The sequence below is a fragment of the Alternaria arbusti genome (assembly GCF_024043155.1).
Source record: "Alternaria arbusti strain BMP 1465 chromosome Unknown scaffold_28, whole genome shotgun sequence".
Lineage (NCBI taxonomy): Eukaryota > Fungi > Ascomycota > Dothideomycetes > Pleosporales > Pleosporaceae > Alternaria > Alternaria arbusti.
Genome location: NW_026249968.1, coordinates 54,660 through 72,349, shown reverse-complemented (window position 1 = coordinate 72,349; position 17,690 = coordinate 54,660). Strand labels below are relative to the sequence as shown.

Sequence of the window (17,690 nt, the reverse complement as noted above, 5' to 3'; positions counted from 1 at the left end):
TGGTATTCGTCATCCCTAATCATGCAGTAACTTCCAACCGCTATAACATCGATGTATCCGTCTACGCAAGCACAAAAGACATACCCGCCACCCCCGCCATCAGCACAGCCATACCCGTGTTCCGTCCCCAAGCCAATCCCGGCGCAGCACTCTCGTCGTCCTCACCGCTAGGCTGATTAACAGACTCAGCAGGCACACGGCTCCCCTCAAGCACATTGTCAGGCGCGATGCAAACCACGCTCGTCTTCGCCTTACCGTTCGCAACAGACGCGACGACAACAGGATGGGGACGAGTGATGTACTCATCGTACATGGTGAAATTGTCCAACTCGTGATCGTAGCTCGAATTGCCGACACCGGCGGGACCATAGCCAACAAGTGGGGCGGTGTGGTAGTCGGATGGAAGTTGGACGCCGGTTGGGGGGACGGTGCAGGTCATGTTTGTTGTGTTGAGGGTGCCCCCTGTGGATGAAGTGGGTTAGTAAAGCATCGCACGCATAGAAGAGGGAGATTAGTGCTAAATCCAACGTACCGATCATCCCCATGCTACTCGAGAAACCCGATCCACAAATCTCCTTCATCTCCGTTTCGTTCAAGTGCGGTGGAGGGCATACGAACGAAGCGCGTCCGCTGGTGCCGTTGGTCATTTGCTCTAGAGCGTCATCCGGGAGCGTCAATTCGCTCTCCAAATAATCCAGACATTCTTGCGGAAGCACCCCGTCGCAGCCGCTCTCGTCGTCGCCCTGTCTAACATTATCGACGCCGTGGAAGAACCACACGCAGGTTTGATCGACGCTGCCGGCGGGAGCGCTGAGGTACACCATTTGCTGGGCATCGAATGTCCTGCTCCACCTGTCTGGATCGCGGAACTCGCCGAATGTGACGGAGATGCGCAGGTCGGAGACGTTTGCTGTGCCGCTGCTGTTTACGGGGTATTCGTAGTGGTCGCCTAAACGATTTAGGTCGGGGCAGCTGACGTCGGAGCTGGGGTGAATTTCGCTGCTGTTCTGGGCAAGAGCTGAGGTGGTTAGGAGGGATGCTGCGATGAGGGCGCTGCTGAGGCGGGATGATCGTGGTGCCATGGTTGGAATGTGGTTGTAGAGGTTGTTTGGTACTGGGAGTGGTGATGATCACGTAGAACGAGAACGAGCGCGTTAAGTTGATTTTGTACATCCTAAGGCCAACCACTCTGTTGCCCTGACGGCTGTGCATCGCCCTGCACGACTTGACGTCACATTATAGTCACCCTTGTTTGTTTCGCTGTGGTGCAACAGGACGCCTGATTATGTGTTGTTATTCGCGGTCGCGGCTATGCGATATTGACGCTAACCCTGCGATTGACGTAAAAAGGTACCACAGGAATCAGCCGCCAAGTCTGTGATCTATACGCGATGCATGCGCAGTACGGCGTTCCAGAGACTTGCACGGTTCGGGACTGAAATGCTGTAAGCAGGGCGAGTTATGTGGCTTTGAGGCATGCCAAGCTGGATGTCACGGCTGGGTTTTACCCACAAGGCACGCCTTAAACTCCATCGGTAATGTTAATTGTTGTTCCTGCGAACTCGGGTCCGGATACGCATCCGAAGATTGCGTTGATCGTGTGGGCGACGGTTCGAAGGTTAGATCGCTTGCGGGTATTCTCGTGCGCTTTTCATCCATGATGTCGTGGTACCTGGCGCTCACGTGACGTCCTAGGCCGGCTTGTGGAAAGAAAGCTAAACATAACTTTCACCGCCATGTTCTGGTCGATTTCGAAATTAGAAGGAGCAAGTCAGTAGATGAAGCAGAAGCGCTCCACATAATCGCCTGATTTATGGGAAAGCGATACCATCAAGCTCAAGTATTGAAGTTGATAGGATACATAGAAGGAGTGAAGTGCGAGGTTGACAGCGGGGAAGGCTTGACCTCGGGAAGTGCGGGGGCGCTAAGACCGCCTTGGCCTCACGCGACTGGCCGCCTCTATCGCCAGAACTTCATCACTATCTTCTCATCCCACCTTTGATAAGCTCATCAACGCGCATAACAACTCGCGATCCTCAAAATGTCCAGCTGCGTGATTGACTATCCTTTTGAGTCGCCAGTGCGCTCTCAGAACGCTTCCAAACTCCTTCGAGACCAGTTAAAACAGCATGTCGCGCACGATCCGTATAGCCGCGGCACAGGTTGGCGCAGTCCATCGCACTGACATCCGTGAGAACACAATAGATCGACTCGTTCGTCTTCTCAATCAAGCCGCTGGACAAGGCGCACAAGTTGTGCTCTTCCCAGAATGTACTTTTACGACCTTCTTCCCTCGTCATCTCATCACCAATGAAGCGGAACTCGAGTCGTTCTTCGAACATGGCGATGTGACTACAGCGGAAAACACGAAGCGTATATTTGAACGAGCCAAGCAGTTGGAGGTCGACATCTGCATCGGATTCGCAGAGGTCACAGATGACGGCGACCACTACAACTCCTGCGTCTATTATCACGCCAAGTCCGGATCTATTCTGTCAAAGTATCGAAAGGTGCATTTACCCGGAGACGTTGACCCTTTCCCCGAACCCGATGCGGTCAACCAGCTTGAGAAGCGATACTTTAAGCCGGGTAATTTAGATTTCAAGGCCTTCCGAGTACCCGGCCTGGTGGAGACCACACCTGAATACGGCGAGCCCATCTTCGGCATGATGATATGCAACGATCGACGGTGGGCAGAAGCTTGGAGATGCTTGGGTCTTCAAGGCGTCGAGGTTGTTCTCGTGGGCTTCAACACGCCAGGTTTTGCTCCACAGATGTGGGGGGCATACGCCGACGTGAGCCCAGCTGAAGCACGTGCGGAGGCGATCTTCCATCACAAGCTAGTCATGCAGGCCCACTCATACACCAATGCGTGCTACTCTGTCAGCGCGGCGAGATGCGGGTTGGATGATGGAAAGTACGATCTGGTAGGAGGCTCGACTATCATTGGACCAGATGGCAAGATTATGGCTGAGAGCAAGACGGAGGAGGATGAGATCATCGTCGCCGATTGCGACCTTGATCGATGCCTACCAGGCAAGACGCGGACGTTTGACTTTGCGAGACATCGGCGAACAGAGCATTATGACATTTTGACTTCGCAAACGGGAGTTGTCGAACCGCCGCGACTAGCACAATCGGAAAAATCGCATCATAGAACCAAGGCTACCGCGAGCGATAGTAAACGTAAGCCGCTGGCCTCTGTCACAGGCACCAGATCTCCAAAGCACATTCGCATCCTCCTCTGCAACCCCAACGCTACTAAAAGAATGACAGACGCCTGTCTGGAAACACTCAAACCAACACTCCCACCCGACGTCACCGTGTACGGCTTTACAGCCCCTAAACCAGCGCCATCAGCTATCGAGTCAAGCTTCGACAACATCTTGTCCGCAGCTGCCGCCGCCCGAGCTATCATACCCGTTGCAAATCAGTATGACGCATTCCTCATAGCTTGCTACAGCGATCACGCACTCATAAAGGTCCTTAGTGAAGAACTCTCGCAGCCGATAGTTGGTATTATGGAGGCCTCGCTGTTCGCTGCACGAACGCTGGGTGGTCGGTTTGGCATTATCGCAACGACGCGACGATCGCAGTATACGCTGGAGGACTCTGTGAAACACTACGGTCTGGAGTCGTTCTGCGCTGGTGTGAGAAGTTGTGATCTTGGGGTCTTGGAGTTGGAATCGAAGCCTGAAGAGGAAGTGCTTGGCGTCATGTGCGACGTAGGCAAGAAGCTGGTTGCAGATGGTGCTGATGTGTTGACGCTTGGGTGTGCTGGCATGACGAACATGAAGGCTGCTGTTGAAAAGGCGGTTGGGGGTCATGTGCAGGTGATTGATGGTGTGCTGGCCGGCGTACATCATCTGGTTGGTCTTTGTAGACTTGGGATGCAAACGGCTAAGAGGGGTATGTACGCGAGCCCGGCGATAGACCGAGCGAAGAGGCCGAGCTTAGTATTGAATGCGTTTGATACATGAACGCCTGCATAGCAACCTCCCTAGGGTCGGTGTAGCATGAGCACCACGTATATATGCTCGCTCAAGTCCAGCGCAAATTCGCGTGTGCCAACATTCTCTCACGTATTCAATCATCATCTAACGTCGACATGGCTGGAGAACAACCTTCCGAACAGCCTACGGCCAAGCCTGTGGCATCAGAATCTGACAACATGGAACGTTTTGCTGAACACGTCAGCGAGCGGAAGAGATGGCGTAACCTGTGGGGTCAGTACGTGGACGAGCAGTCACGCAAGAGGAGTGACGGAGAGAAGGCTGTTCATATACCAGATCTTTCTGAGTCTACCAACTCGAAAGGAACGCAGACCGATGATACGCCATATGTCAAAGGGCCGGACGTTGATGGAAGCACGATAATGGATGGCACCACGAAAGTTGATGGCTCCACTGGAATTGATGACAAGAACGTGGAAGGAGAGAGCATGAAGCTGGTAAACGAGGATGGAGATGAAGATGGGTTCGTTAAGACGCCTTGCGTTTGTGGTGTACCCGAGGAGCAGGATAATATGGACTTGTACGAGCCGTAATGCGACAACGACGAAATTGGTGATCGTCTATCGTCAATAGCTGATTGCAAGGCGTTTACACTGTCTGTCATGGTCTACGTAGCCGTTTGTACTCGCCCGTCACTCTCATAAATTGGCAGTCTACGAACGACCTCTCGTCTCAACTCGTATATGAGAACCGCTCCTCCTCACTCTCAACCGACCCGCTCATTATCTTAGTTACACACACTTCCATCCCCTTCCCCACCCCTCATCAGAAGATACAGTCCTAACCAATTACCGCAATGTCTGACACACCTCCCGAAAAGGCTGCTGAACCTTTTAAGCTTCTCAAGAAGCGGTGGCCTTACTCGGACTTTGTGACGAAAGCCTCTCAGGATGGTTCCATTACGAAGAATGAAGATCCAAACATTAAGATGGGTAGAGTCCTGAACGAGAGTCCAAAAATGAGGGTCGTAAAGCCGCATATTCCGCATGAAGAAAAGAAAGAAGAAGGCAAAAAGGCAGAGGAAAAAGAAGAAAAAGGTGGTGATGAGAACAGTGGTGGCGTGAAGGACAGGGTTAGGCAATTCGATAGTATGCAGTAACGTCACGACGGTAGTTGAAGTACGCATCACGTTTGACTAGTCAGAAATGTTGACGCCTTCAATCATGTGACGGCTTAAGACCCTGATGGATAGCAATTTGTGTCGACATGAAGAGTGGGCCACGATGCTCAACCTTCATCGATCATTTCTCGTGACAGACTATGCGTTATTGAATGACGGCGTCCCTCGCAGACCCTCAGAGGGTCTTTGAAGCACACATCTGCCGTCTGAAGAGCGGGTCATAGATCTGTTCCCAGCTTGCCATCCGCGATTAAATACCCACCCAAGCTTACACCCTGAAGACACACGCCCATACTCAGTAAAGCTTTGAGAACATGTCGACCTCAACGCCTATCAAGGGTGGGAAAGTGAAGATGGAACCGCGCGAAGCAGGTCGGGCGCCGCCTAAGAAACGGGAGAACGATGGAAAAGACAATGAGAAAATCGAAAGCGACGAGAATGGCATACAAAAGGGAGAGGAGAAACAAGGTAGTAGGGACAAGGATGAGGGCGACTCTCATTCGGAGACCTGGGTGGAATTTGTGAAGAGATCAAGGATATGATTGCGCAAGGATGCAACTAGTAGCCATGAGTGAGGTATAGTGGCACACCAAATATGCCCCCTTGGTTGATTATGCAGATGCTACACTGAGTGTCTGGGCAAACATCGTTTCCTTTCCGACACTCTTGCAGGATGGTTTGGGACAGATCACGTTTTGCAATATTCCACATGACCGCTTTTTCTTTGCTATAGTGCAAGCCAGATGACTGTTACCAGATGCTATAAAATCCCGTGTCTTCTCTCAGCTAATCGCCATCACACTTCGCAAGATCACTAGATCGTCGCCCTTCAACAACTACTTCATTATGCAAGGCTGGCAAAAAGTCTCCAAAACCAAGAGGGAGCCCGAAGCCGGTTCAGCTGCCGCAGCTGCCGGAGTGTTCGGGAAAGGAGCCACGAAGACGCACAACACTACCACGCAAGATCCTTCCGCAGCTCAGGAACTGTACCTGCCCACCAGAGTTAGCGGCTTATACATCTCGCCCACTATACAAGTCCTCCCCGACTGCATGGAAATCGCGACACGCCCACCTGGAGCCACCGAGTATCACATCCAATGGTCATCCAAAGAGAAACTGGCTCATGATGACACGGTCACTATACCGACCGTGAAGGACGTGACTCACAAGACTGTTAACAAGCATGGAAGAACCGGTACACGTGTGCCTGGCATATTCGTCGCAAATGAAGAGGTAGAGCAATCACTGCTGGCCATTTGGACGACAGCGGAAGGAAAGAAGACAATCATACTTATCATACCCGTGGATCAAGGGGACAATGAGGAGGGAGATGGGACTGAGGTTGATGGATTCGTGATAGTTTAGACATGCTGAGCGGTTGGTGTTTGCCATTCTATTTCTGCAGTAGGGGATGTTGTAGTTGAGGTCACTGCGCACTTGCCATCTGCCATTTCTCACGGAAGTCGCTCATCAACATGTTCTCAGACCCACCTTCCTTTCAAAGTCATGTTCAGTCGTTGTTCTCTAGATCAATCTCTCAAATAGTACGCGGACGCGAGATCGTTCTCGCAGTTGTTCTATAGAAAGCATGTCGTTTGGCTCAGTGCAAACCCGGTGTCCACCAACTGCTTATTAGACCAACGCCCCTTCCACCTTTCCTAGTCAGCAAAGCCCGTTTCCAACCTTGGAAATCCCGCCACCCAAACATACCATCCATCACTTCTCACCAACTTATCCACTTATCCACTCATCCACTCATCCCACCATGCCCAGGCCACGCCTAATCGACCTAAACAATCGAATCGCCGAACTCACCGCCCAGCTAAGACTTGTCACAAAAGAACTATACTTCCCCATCCAAGTTCGCGGCGTGTACATCTCCCCCAACAGAGACACATCCAACGGCATCGTCTCCATGACGGTTGAGCGGCTAGCACTATCGGAAAACGGAGAGCTCCGACCTGTACCCCCCCTCTACGCGATACGCCTGTCGAACCCGGCGTTCGAAGGATACAAACCAGAAGACATGGTAAACATGCACGGAAGGGTGGGTGTGCGGCTGCCTGGCGTGTTTATTGCGCCGGAAGAGGTGGAGACGCCGATTGTGATAACTTGGACACCATTCGCGGCGGGGATGAAGAAGACGATAGTGAGGATTGAAGATCAGACAGATCAGGACCTTTTAAGGTGACCTAGGTGGGAGAGGGAGTTTGAGTGAGGGATGCGATAGCCTGTGGGGTGCCTTTCTAGATGTGGGCCCCAGGATATAGCTGAGCTGAGTGAGTGGTAGCAGGCGCCGAAGATAGATTCTAGGAGCTGTCTGCTTCAGCCGTTCGAAGCGAGAAGAAGTGAAATTGTTATCTTACTCCGCTGCTCAAGCGAAGCGCTGATCTGATGTTCACCGCGCACTTACCATGTGCCCTTTCCACGGAAATCACTCATCAACATCCCCAGACCCACCTGCCTTGCAAAGACACATCCTTCCAGCAACTGCAGAGGAGCCCATGCGCACGTCGCATGCATCCCAACATCCCACCATCAAACCACACAAGACACATCCATCGACATACCGCAGACCCACCCACTTCCATCCATCTTTACACGAAAACGCGCTCTTCTCGCCCATCTCATCCCAATCAGATCTCTTATCATCACCACCCCACCTCAGAACCACTACCACCCCTCTCTATCCACCTCATCATGCCTTCGTTATACAGATCTCGACTACGACTACAAGAAATGATCCATGATCTCAGGACGTCGCTCACAGACAGCGACGCCCGACTCTACGCTGCAACGAGAGAAGTCGATGATCTCAGGACGTCGCTCACGAACAGCAACGCTCAACTCCACGACGCAACAACAGAAATATATGCGCAAACCTGCTACCACGGCATTTACGTCTCGCTCGATCCCAGTTCTTTTTCGGGCGAGGTCCAAGTACAGATGAAGTTGGGTGGTGAAACGCAGTACCAAATCATGTGGTCGACCTAGGGCGACGACCTTGGGATTATGCGCCGCGGTATAAAGAAGAACATATATGGGAGACATGGGATACGGTTGCCGGGGCTGTTTGTGGATCGAGAGGAGGTGGACAGGTCGGTGCTGATTTGCCACACTACTTTACAGGGGATTAGGACGTGGATGAGCTTTGAGGCGAAGGGTGAGTAAGGGACTGGTTAGGGGGGTGCTATGGATGTGTGTACGGATGGGGAGACGGGTGAGGCGAGTGGATAGTAGCAGGTGATGAAGGACTTCATGCGCATGCTGTCGGGTCACGCGACGGGCGTCATTTGACATGACACAAACACTATAACCATCAGTATTAGTACGATAAGATCTCGTTCTTCATCCTTAAGTACCTCAACCCGCGATTAAATTCCGTAGCATCACCACAACTATTACTGAAGAACCAGAACACTCTTTGCCCCCTTCTTCTTACTACTCTGCTCTACCATGACAACAGTACCAGCACTCAAGGCCGCCCTCAACAACGTCAACGCGCAGCTCACAGTGCGGGACGCCCAACTGGCCAACCTCGAAACGCAGCTCAAGAACCTGAAAACGCGGCTCAACAACCAAAGCTCGCATCTTATTCAAGCAGCACAAGAGCTTTACGCGCCTATGATACTCCCTGGGATATATGTCTCGCTCAACCCTGGATCCTTCTCTGGTGAAACTCAGATAGTGCGGCATGTGCCCGCAGAGCAGTGGATACCCGCGCACTATGAAGAACTATGGTCGTCATCCTGGCCGCGAGGGGTTCTTGGAGATGTGCAGTATAATATGTATGGGTGGCATGGGACTCGCGTACCGGGTCTGTTTATCGATAATGTAGCGGTTGATCGGTGGGTGATCATTAAGCATACGGTCGGGGGTAAGACGACGTGGGTGACTTTTCAGTGAGGTGGTTGAGGTGCTGACTTGGATGTTTAGATGAAGATGTTATTTTGCAGTACTTCTAAGGCATGCAGGTGGTTCGTGCATGTGAGGCTGTCTTCATCGTCATTACATGATGTAGCTATCCAGTGCCACGGGGTATTGTAATAGGTACTGTTTGCTCACTTGCTTAACGAGAGTCGTCTATCGCCGTCTGCTAAGCCCAAGCTCGTCTTCAAAGATCTTAGCTAATGCTTCCCCTTCTTCATTCTTCTTGGCTTTCTTCTTCGCCTCTTTGTCCGCTTTGTCTACTTTCTGCTTCTCATCAACACCGCGCTTCAGTTTTTCTGCTTTCTCGTTGCCCTTTCGCTTGTCATCCTTCTTGCGGGCTTCCTCCTTCTTGTCCACATCTCGCTTACCCTTTCCTCCTGGGATCCACCGGTAACGATGACTATCGGTCCACAAGCGGTTGAGACTCATGGTTTGGCTTGAGTGAAGGTTGATACGTTGAGGTATAAGATGAGGATAGAGATATAGATTGTGAAAGTGAAGGTAAAAATGCATACATAGTTTCAACGTTTCCAAGGTGGATGGACTATCATTTATGTGGGAACATAGGGATGCTTGTGAGGGCCAGGGATAGAGCGCGGTGCTTGACAAGCGGAAGAGAGACGGGTGATGTATGATTTGTGATGCTGACACTTATATCTATTGTCGACAAGCATTCCAACTGGTCTACACAAACCCATCCCGTTCGTCTCGCACATCCATATCCTCATCCTACTCACAAACTCCAGCTCGCATATCATTGAACCTCTTGTACGACTCCTCGATACCATCCCGCTCCATCCCCAGATTGTCGATCTTCACCACCGCCTTTCCGGCCTCTGTAAAGTACCATAACCGAATTGGCCTCTCCACCTCTTCATGCGCAACAAATATACCAGGCAGACGTGTGCCGAATCTGCCATGCATGTTGACTGTCACTGCGTCCTCACGTTGGTAGTTTTCTGGTTGAATTGATCTCCAGTTAGACGACCAAACGAGTTCTTGTTCGTCGTCGGGCAGGTCGTGTAGTACTTCTATGTGGGTGCTAAGGGCTGGTGGGTCTGCGGTGATGTATAGGCCGCGGGTTATGGTGGGCATGTAGAGTTCCTGTGTTGAGCTGTTTTGTTCATTCATCGCGTCGTCTCGTTCTTTTATCGCGTCATCTCTTTCTTTCATTGCGGCGTCTCGCTCTGTAATCGCATCGTCTCGTTGTTTGGCCCTTTGTGAGATTGTCATGATCTGGGTCTCGATTATGTTTTCCAGATGGGATATGGTTCTTCGTGGCATGGCTAAGCTGATGGGTTGTATGGGAAGCGGAGCTTGGGAATCCTAGGGCTGTTCTTTGTTCGGGTTGAGGGACGAGATTGATGGATGTTGGCGTGCGGAGAATCGAATGCGTCTGTTTAGAGTGGTTATTTATGGTGGCTAAGTTTGCGCTGGATTGATTGCGCGATTGCTATGCTTAGCTCTTGTGTTGACGATACTTCTCTTTTCGAGAGCACCTGATTGGATGAGTAAATATAGATTTCGGAAGTTGTGAGTCGCTCGTCTGCGTCGCGTCACCGCAGTACCATGGGACGAAATCCACCCAAGCTTATCTAGAACACATGAACCGAACAGGCGCGTACAGGACGAACAGAACACGTTTCTATAGACTAATACTCGTACAAAACTACCGTAGTGCTAAGAAAAAAGGGAGTCCAAGGTATGTTCACGATCGCGCGAGTCTAGTCAATGAGCAAGCTATTCAACCTCGCCTCCGTAGCAATAACATCCAACGCCTGCTTAACCTCCAGCACCCTCCTACACTCGCCCAACCAATCCTTACTCAGCACCTTAGCCCAGCCTTGTAGTCCATTCATTTCTCTAGCCGCAGCATCAAGATCCCCCTCCTCAAGCAGAACCTCCGTCCGTGCAAGGACAGCCTCAACATCGCCACCAACAGCCAACCCACTCTTCTTGAACAGCACCTTCGACATGGCGAGGGAAGCGAGATGGGAAGCCACACCCGCGTCTTCAGGAAGGAGCGCCGCTTTCCTGACTTCCGAAGCGACGCGACGGAAGCGGTCGATTAGGAGGGCCGAGCTGGGGATGCCGCGTTGGTAAGCGGCGGGGTTGATGCTCGCAATAGCGGCGCTGACAACAGGATCATCGGCAGCGATTTCCTTGAGCGCCGCGAGCTCCGTGACGAAGGGCTTGGGGATGGCTTGTGTCTCGAGAGCCGACTTGACGGCCTCGACGGCGACGACGAGGTGCTGCGTCTTGAGGTTGGCGTCGACGACGCTGTTCCATTCGGCCGTCAGCTTCTCGAGCTCGTGCACGGAGGAGGAGAGCTCGTTGAGCTTGCCGAGACGGCCGTCGCGTTCGGCTTCGACGCGCTCCCGGACGTTGGCTGTGAAGGACTTTTGCATGTTGATGCTCTGTTCCAGGAGTTGGTTCTTGAGCTTCTGGTCGTAGACCTTTTGGGCGGCCTGGAGTTCGGACTGGAGGCGCTCCTTGTAGGATTGCGACAGACGCTCGCGCTCGTTCTCGAATTCCTCCTTGAACTGGGCTTCTTGCGCCTGCATCTGGTGGTCGAGGCGCTGGACGAGCTCCTTGGCGGCCTCGTCGAATTCGGCGTGGGCGGCCTTGACCTTGTCTTCGGTCTGCTTCTGGAGGCTCTCCTTCATCAGGTTGATGTCGGAGACGACCTTGGCGAGCTCGCTCTTGGCCTTGTCCAGCGCGGAGTTGTACCTGCCGTCGTGGGCGTTGTCGGCGTTGATGACGGTGATGATGTCGTTGACGATCTTGACGACATCCTGGACGACGGGCTCGGTGGCGGAGGGTACGCTGAGGTGGTCGAGCTGGGAGATGGGCGTGGCGGTCTCCTTGACCTCCTTAACTTCCTTGACCGGAGCCTTCTTTTCCGTGGGCGCGGGTGCGCTTGATGAGACCTTCGGCTGTTGTCCACCTGACTCGGTCTTGTCCTGGGGCTTGTTGGCATCGACGGCGCTCAGATGGGGGCCCTTGGAGGCGAGGTCGCTCTTGTTCTCCTGGGCCGGGCGCGCAGTCAAGCCGCTCCGTCCGGGGATGGTGACCTTGTTCTCGCCCGAGATCTGGGGGTGCAGTCGTGGTTCGCCAGCGCGGCCGGGGAATCGCCGCCTGAACTCGCGCTCCTCGAAGTAGGCGACGGCATCCTCGCCGTAGGGGATGTATTCGGTGAAGAAGTCGTGGAAGTTGTCCGACACGAGCGAGTACCAGACACCGCCGGCGTACCCGAGGCCAGAGAGGACCGTCAGCCAGAGCAGCAGCTTGCGGAATATGCGTCTCTTCTTCTTGGGCTTGGGCTGAATGGGGTCGGGGGCGATGCTGGACGAGCCGGGGCCGGTGGGGGGTGTCGTCTTGGGCGATATGGCGGGAGCATCACGCGATGCGCCTGCAGTCACGGTGCTGTCGGGCGCCGGCGGTGCCTTGGGAATGTCCGAGGTGGGGATGGTGCCCTTGGGGTCGGAGGGCGAGGTGGTGGGCGCGGGATTGGGGACGGCCGTCTCGCCCAGGTTCTTGCTATCGGCGTAGCAGCGCTGGGCTGGGAGCCATTGCGGGCGGGCGGCGCGGGCCAATGGGCGGGCAGCTGGACGGGCCCGTAGGATGGAGGCGCGCAGCATAATGGGCTGCCTCCGAATGGCGGATGGGTGATGGGGGAGGTAATTCGGCGTTGTTGATGGGCTGGACGTCTGCCAACATGAAGATTTGGAGCTCGACCAGCACACACGTCAGGGTGCACGGACTCTCGGCAGTCCCAGGTTATCGTCCGCCGCACCCACATGCTCCCACGACAACTCACCACCACTCCAAATTTGATGACAGCCAACAACATGCTGTGCCAAATCCACTCACACTCACAATCTTGCTCAATGACTAACCGCAGCTTCACTTCTGGTTCCCTTGCCGCGCGAGCCCACGGAAACTAATCCAAATTTGCAGCCACTTACAGCGCCTCTTGTTATTCTGGTCGAGAGCAATGTACGGTTGAGTGCAAACGGATTTCTCATACGGATTCTCTTATAAACTGTCGATTCTTTCTCTCTCTCTCATTTCAACCATCTCTCTCTCACACCACTTCCTCATCAAAATATCTTCCAAAGCAGACCCCAACTGAAACCAGTCAAGTCAGCCCAGCCTGCGCCATCTTGCAACGTCAGCACATTACGGCCACCATCACAAGCTACACAAGGCAGCCGCTTTTCCAAACTCTCCATCACCCGCGCACTCTCACACAGCTTTCGAGCGCCTGAGATCGTCGCAAAAGCCAGACCCACCTTCCAGATCCGTCTGCAGGAGCAAATTCCGAGTGTGGCTTTGTCCTCGGCTACCTTTACTCCGTCTCAACAAACTACCGCCAGCAACACACGGCCAGCGCAACTCTAAATTTTCAACTTCTGGTCAGCTGAGCATTCACAACGAACACCTGTTCGCATACCACGGGCCGAGAAAATCTCCCCAACAAAACTCTCGCACGAGACAAAGATCTCCGCGAAAATCTAAACCCCCGCGAAAATTTAAACAACACCCCGCAAAAATGTCTACAATCCCATCCCACAGCTCCGCCACAGCGCGCGATGCCACAAACTACTCCTACGATCTCAGCAACGCGATATACGGCGCCTTCCCCAGCATCGCAACCGATATCTCGCCGCGCAGATCCCGCGCCGCATCTCCAAGTTCCGCGTCCGCATCAAACTCGTCAAAGAAGCTCAACACAGCCCGCATGACTACAAACAGCACTACCACTACCACTGCTGCAAACCGCACGCTCTGCCGCCAAGCCATCTCATTGCACCGCCAAAACGCGCCCCCAACCTGGCTGCCCGCACCCAACCCCACCAATCCTACCAACAAACGCAGTGCGCTCGCGCGAAGACAGCAAGGCCAGCAAGGCATGAATATCCACGCGAGCACGTGCCTCAACCTCAATGCGTCCACCGAAGAAGAAACCTCAGAAGCGGATCTGTGGATTTTGCCTGAGCTTGACGACTGGGAAGAAGACGAAACCGAAACCGAATCTGCGATTCTAACGCCTTCGTCATCTGCCGAGCTGAACGCACCAGCGACTGGCGGACCGGAGAATAAGTGGGCTGGAGTTTTACGCCGCGCTGCCAACAGTAATCTTGAGCGACTGAGGAATAGGATGGAGGGGGAGGGGTGGGATTTTGTTAAGCCTGCCAATCAGGACGCCGAAGATCCAGATCTGGATGATGAGGAATTCGACGTGGTTATTTTGTCTGGTGAGAGGAGGAATGGGTAGGTCGGGCGACTACGATTTGTACGATGACCGGCGGAAAAGCGACTTTACTATTTACGATACCCAATTTTTGATAGAGTTTTTGAATGGACTTGTATACCTTAAACCTACTTGACAAGTTTTCTGCTATGGTGCATATTGCTGTCGTATACCTCAAATTATAGCACGAGGATACCGAGACAACACGACGCTGTGATACTAGAATTACACACTGATGCTAACACTTGAATACTAACTACCTTTCCATCAGCGCGCTCCCACTACCCAAACTCCTCGTGTAGAGAAGTGACATCCCCCACCGCCCCTCCGCCTCCCCCACCCACCCTGGATGAATGGGCCGGACGACTACGAGGGGTTTCACGATTACGATATGTACAGTGTTTATTGGTGGAAAAGCGACTTCATGATACCCAATTTTGTATGTTTTGCGCGGTTTAGAGTTTGGCTTGATGACTACATCAGTGTTTTAGTTGAGTCAAAGGAGTGAGAATGAGAGATGTATACTTCAAACCACGTCTTCGCAGATTGTGTGCATGTGAATGGTGATGATGTATATATACCTCAAACCACCTCTTCAGAAAATTTGCTCATGTGGAAACTGTTGTTGTATTCCCCAACCAACCAACCACCCAAAGATTATTACAAAAACATACTAAAAACTTCTAATTATACATCTCATCCCAAGTTCCCCCAACCCAATACCCCCCTTCCCCCATCTCTACCCACCCTCCCCTTCCCTCAATCTAGCTCCCCTCCCTCAATCTACCCCCTCCCCACCCACAGAAACCCGCACCTACTCAATCCTCTTCTTCCCCTCCTCCAACCCCAATAACCTCGCATCACTCTTCCCGCGCTCATGTTTCGCCGCACCCCCCACCAACGGGCCCACAACAGGGTTATTCCTTACTTTGGCCAGCGTGTCCTGGAAGGCTTCGATTTGAGGGGGTTGGCGGTTGAGTTTGGGGAAGTTGACCTATTGGGAGCGAGCGTTAGCGAGTCTGACACGCAAGGTTCTGATAGGAGGAAGGAGGGCAGGAAGTGGATGAAGGAAGATGGGAGAATGGGAAGGAAGGAAGGGAAGGAAGGAATGGGGAGGAAGAAGGGGAAGGAAAGGAAACTTACATATAACGTCCCATGATTCCAAATGAAATTCGCGCAGACAGCTGCGGTGAGGAGCGAAATGAGGAGGAGGAGACGTAACGGCCAGACCGCCGCGTCAGGCGCGCGCTGAGTGAAGCTACCGACGAAAATGAAAAAGACGGCTGCGGCGAGGATATACGGTATCGACTGGATGAAGAGCGGTCTCCGATCCGCGAAAAGAAGCTGTCCGCTCATACTAGAGTCGCTGGGCAGGTAGTTGCCCAGGAACAAATCGAATGCATCCTGTCTCGGTCCATCGGTGAAGTTATTAAGACAATATCTTGTGATACTGTTGTTTAGATCCTGCAGCGCACCAGCTTTTGTCCTTACACCCAGGCGTGTGAAATCGGTCTTTAGGGCTCCGGTACCAGAATATGATTTCGACACTACATCCGCATTATCGGCCCAGACGTTGCGGAACAGGTGTTCGAATGCTTGATCCTCTTCTGCGGACTCGCCTTCGCGCATGAGACCGCAGTCGATGAGCATGCGGCTGAGAACGTAGCGGCCTAGCATACTCTGTACAACGTTCGTACGGTCGAGACAATCCATGCAGTTCGTGCGCACCACAGCCGTCTGGTGCCGTCGGACTTCCACGCCGCTGCCATCACCGGGCATGTCGACGCCGCAGAAGTAGCCATGTTTGAGGACGTGGGGCTCGAGTTCGTTCATGAGGAGTTTGGCGCGGTCCCACCTTAGGCCCTTTGTTTCGTTGTGGAAGTCAAAGTAGACGTAGTGGAGGCGGTCGTATACGGTTTGCGCTTTGGCGGGGTCGATGATGTGGAATTTCTCAGAGGTTATGCGGTCGCCTTCGACGTTTTCGGCGGGGGATGTGTGCAGCAGGTTGACCATTTGCTCGTAGGCTTCTTTGACGCGCTGCTCGCGGCCTTTTTGGTTGACGAGGTTCACCATCCAGTTGTCGCCGTAGAGCCGGATTTGCTCGGCGAAGTGCTTCTTGGCGGCTGGCAGCGCGTTGTCGATGCCGCGGACTTGTAGCTTGGGCGTGTATTTTAGGGTGTTGATTTCGGCCCAGTAGACGGGCACGCTCCCTCTTGTTTGCACGTATGCAAGCACCTGTGTCTCCTTTCCGGCATTTCCACCTGCTGCGCCGTTCTGGTTTGAGCCGAACCCGCCGGGGCCGCCCGATGCGTTGTCGTTCAGGATGATGGTCTGCTCCGTCTCGTTGAAGTTGGACACGTTGCCGTTCTCGTCGATGCCGCGCGAAAAGTAGCGGGTTCCGGCCTTGAGGCGCGAGCGGCGGGTGATGAGGATGAAGGTGAGAGGGGTGCCCTTGATGGATGTGTTCTTGATTTCGAGCATTCCGTACATGACGGGCAGGATGTAGGGGTCCGCGCCTGGCTGGTGTCCGCTCGAGTGCCTGCCATATCCGCCGCTGAGACCTCCGCGAAAGTCGATGAGGTCGCTGGAGACGAAGCGGTTCCAGTAGAAGCGGTCGTCGGCGCGCTTCCACAGGGGCGTTGCGGGGTCGAGGTGGGCCTGGCGCTGGAAGGTGTTGGTGATGTCGAAGGAGTAGGAGAAGAACAGCGGGGACGTCTTGATGAGCGTCTTGAGCAGGCTGAGGTAGTTGTCCTCGTCGGCGTCGTGCAGCGGCTTCTCGCGCAGGGAGAGGAACTCGGTCGAGACTATTTTGTAGATCATGTGGCCCTTTATCCGGCCCATGGGCTGGGCCTTGGTAATGACGATGATGTACTTGTCTTCACGTGCATCAGCATTCGTGTCCCCTAGTGCTGTGCAGGAGAGGCATACCTAGTCGCAGCTTGATCATGCCCAGGATGCCGGCAATGCTCGACACACGCTTGGAGCCCAGCAGCTTGCCATCGTGGAGGCGGATGTCACCTGACGGACGGTCTACCACGAGTGTAGGGGCCGAGGGCGACGAGGGCGACGAGAAGGCGTAGTGCGAGGGCGACGAGTGGACGTTGATGTCGCGGTAGGGGAGAGCGACGCTCATGATAATCTTGTCCACCTGGGCGTGTGTGCTATACGAGGTGTATACGGGGATCTGGCGTGGTGGTGAGTATGGCGTTTGGCGCGATGTGTTTGGATGTGTTTTCTCAAACGGGAGGTTTCGTCATGGCGGCCATTGCGGCCAAGGGTCCCCGACTCGCGCGCTAGGGCCAAGCACCAGACGCAGCACCTCGTCACAGCACCATCCAGCTCTTTCACCCTCACCACACCCCAACACGCC

The 17,690-nt window shown here is 53.5% G+C and overlaps 9 protein-coding genes across 9 annotated transcripts; 5 read left to right on the top strand and 4 right to left on the bottom strand.

Moving 5' to 3' along the window:
- Window positions 1-61: 61 nt before the first annotated feature.
- On the bottom strand, window positions 62-1,082 carry J4E86_010975 (uncharacterized protein; the record flags this gene model as incomplete). The annotated part of the gene is made up of 2 exons (XM_051451469.1): window positions 62-462; window positions 533-1,082. 2 exons carry the CDS (start codon window positions 1,080-1,082, stop codon window positions 62-64), a joined length of 951 nt encoding a protein of 316 aa, XP_051297338.1.
- Window positions 1,083-2,129: 1,047 nt separating this feature from the next.
- Window positions 2,130-3,980, top strand: J4E86_010974 (uncharacterized protein; the record flags this gene model as incomplete). Its single annotated transcript, XM_051451468.1, has 1 exon — window positions 2,130-3,980. One exon carries the CDS (start codon window positions 2,130-2,132, stop codon window positions 3,978-3,980), a length of 1,851 nt encoding a protein of 616 aa, XP_051297337.1.
- Window positions 3,981-4,108: 128 nt separating this feature from the next.
- On the top strand, window positions 4,109-4,546 carry J4E86_010973 (uncharacterized protein; the record flags this gene model as incomplete). The annotated part of the gene is made up of 1 exon (XM_051451467.1): window positions 4,109-4,546. One exon carries the CDS (start codon window positions 4,109-4,111, stop codon window positions 4,544-4,546), a length of 438 nt encoding a protein of 145 aa, XP_051297336.1.
- A 263-nt stretch (window positions 4,547-4,809) lies between these two features.
- J4E86_010972 (uncharacterized protein) lies at window positions 4,810-6,498 on the top strand (the record flags this gene model as incomplete). Its single annotated transcript, XM_051451466.1, has 3 exons — window positions 4,810-5,108; window positions 5,438-5,601; window positions 5,891-6,498. 3 exons carry the CDS (start codon window positions 4,810-4,812, stop codon window positions 6,496-6,498), a joined length of 1,071 nt encoding a protein of 356 aa, XP_051297335.1.
- A 400-nt stretch (window positions 6,499-6,898) lies between these two features.
- On the top strand, window positions 6,899-7,423 carry J4E86_010971 (uncharacterized protein; the record flags this gene model as incomplete). Its single annotated transcript, XM_051451465.1, has 2 exons — window positions 6,899-7,320; window positions 7,384-7,423. 2 exons carry the CDS (start codon window positions 6,899-6,901, stop codon window positions 7,421-7,423), a joined length of 462 nt encoding a protein of 153 aa, XP_051297334.1.
- A 1,793-nt stretch (window positions 7,424-9,216) lies between these two features.
- On the bottom strand, window positions 9,217-10,347 carry J4E86_010970 (uncharacterized protein; the record flags this gene model as incomplete). Its single annotated transcript, XM_051451464.1, has 2 exons — window positions 9,217-9,499; window positions 9,827-10,347. 2 exons carry the CDS (start codon window positions 10,345-10,347, stop codon window positions 9,217-9,219), a joined length of 804 nt encoding a protein of 267 aa, XP_051297333.1.
- Window positions 10,348-10,787: 440 nt separating this feature from the next.
- On the bottom strand, window positions 10,788-12,704 carry MIC60 (MICOS complex subunit mic60; the record flags this gene model as incomplete). The annotated part of the gene is made up of 1 exon (XM_051451463.1): window positions 10,788-12,704. The coding sequence occupies one exon, from the start codon at window positions 12,702-12,704 to the stop codon at window positions 10,788-10,790; it is 1,917 nt and encodes a 638-aa protein (XP_051297332.1).
- Window positions 12,705-13,618: 914 nt separating this feature from the next.
- On the top strand, window positions 13,619-14,344 carry J4E86_010968 (uncharacterized protein; the record flags this gene model as incomplete). The annotated part of the gene is made up of 1 exon (XM_051451462.1): window positions 13,619-14,344. One exon carries the CDS (start codon window positions 13,619-13,621, stop codon window positions 14,342-14,344), a length of 726 nt encoding a protein of 241 aa, XP_051297331.1.
- A 790-nt stretch (window positions 14,345-15,134) lies between these two features.
- Window positions 15,135-17,586, bottom strand: J4E86_010967 (uncharacterized protein; the record flags this gene model as incomplete). Its single annotated transcript, XM_051451461.1, has 4 exons — window positions 15,135-15,314; window positions 15,464-17,196; window positions 17,249-17,504; window positions 17,563-17,586. The coding sequence occupies 4 exons, from the start codon at window positions 17,584-17,586 to the stop codon at window positions 15,135-15,137; spliced, it is 2,193 nt and encodes a 730-aa protein (XP_051297330.1).
- Between the last annotated feature and the right edge of the window lie 104 nt (window positions 17,587-17,690).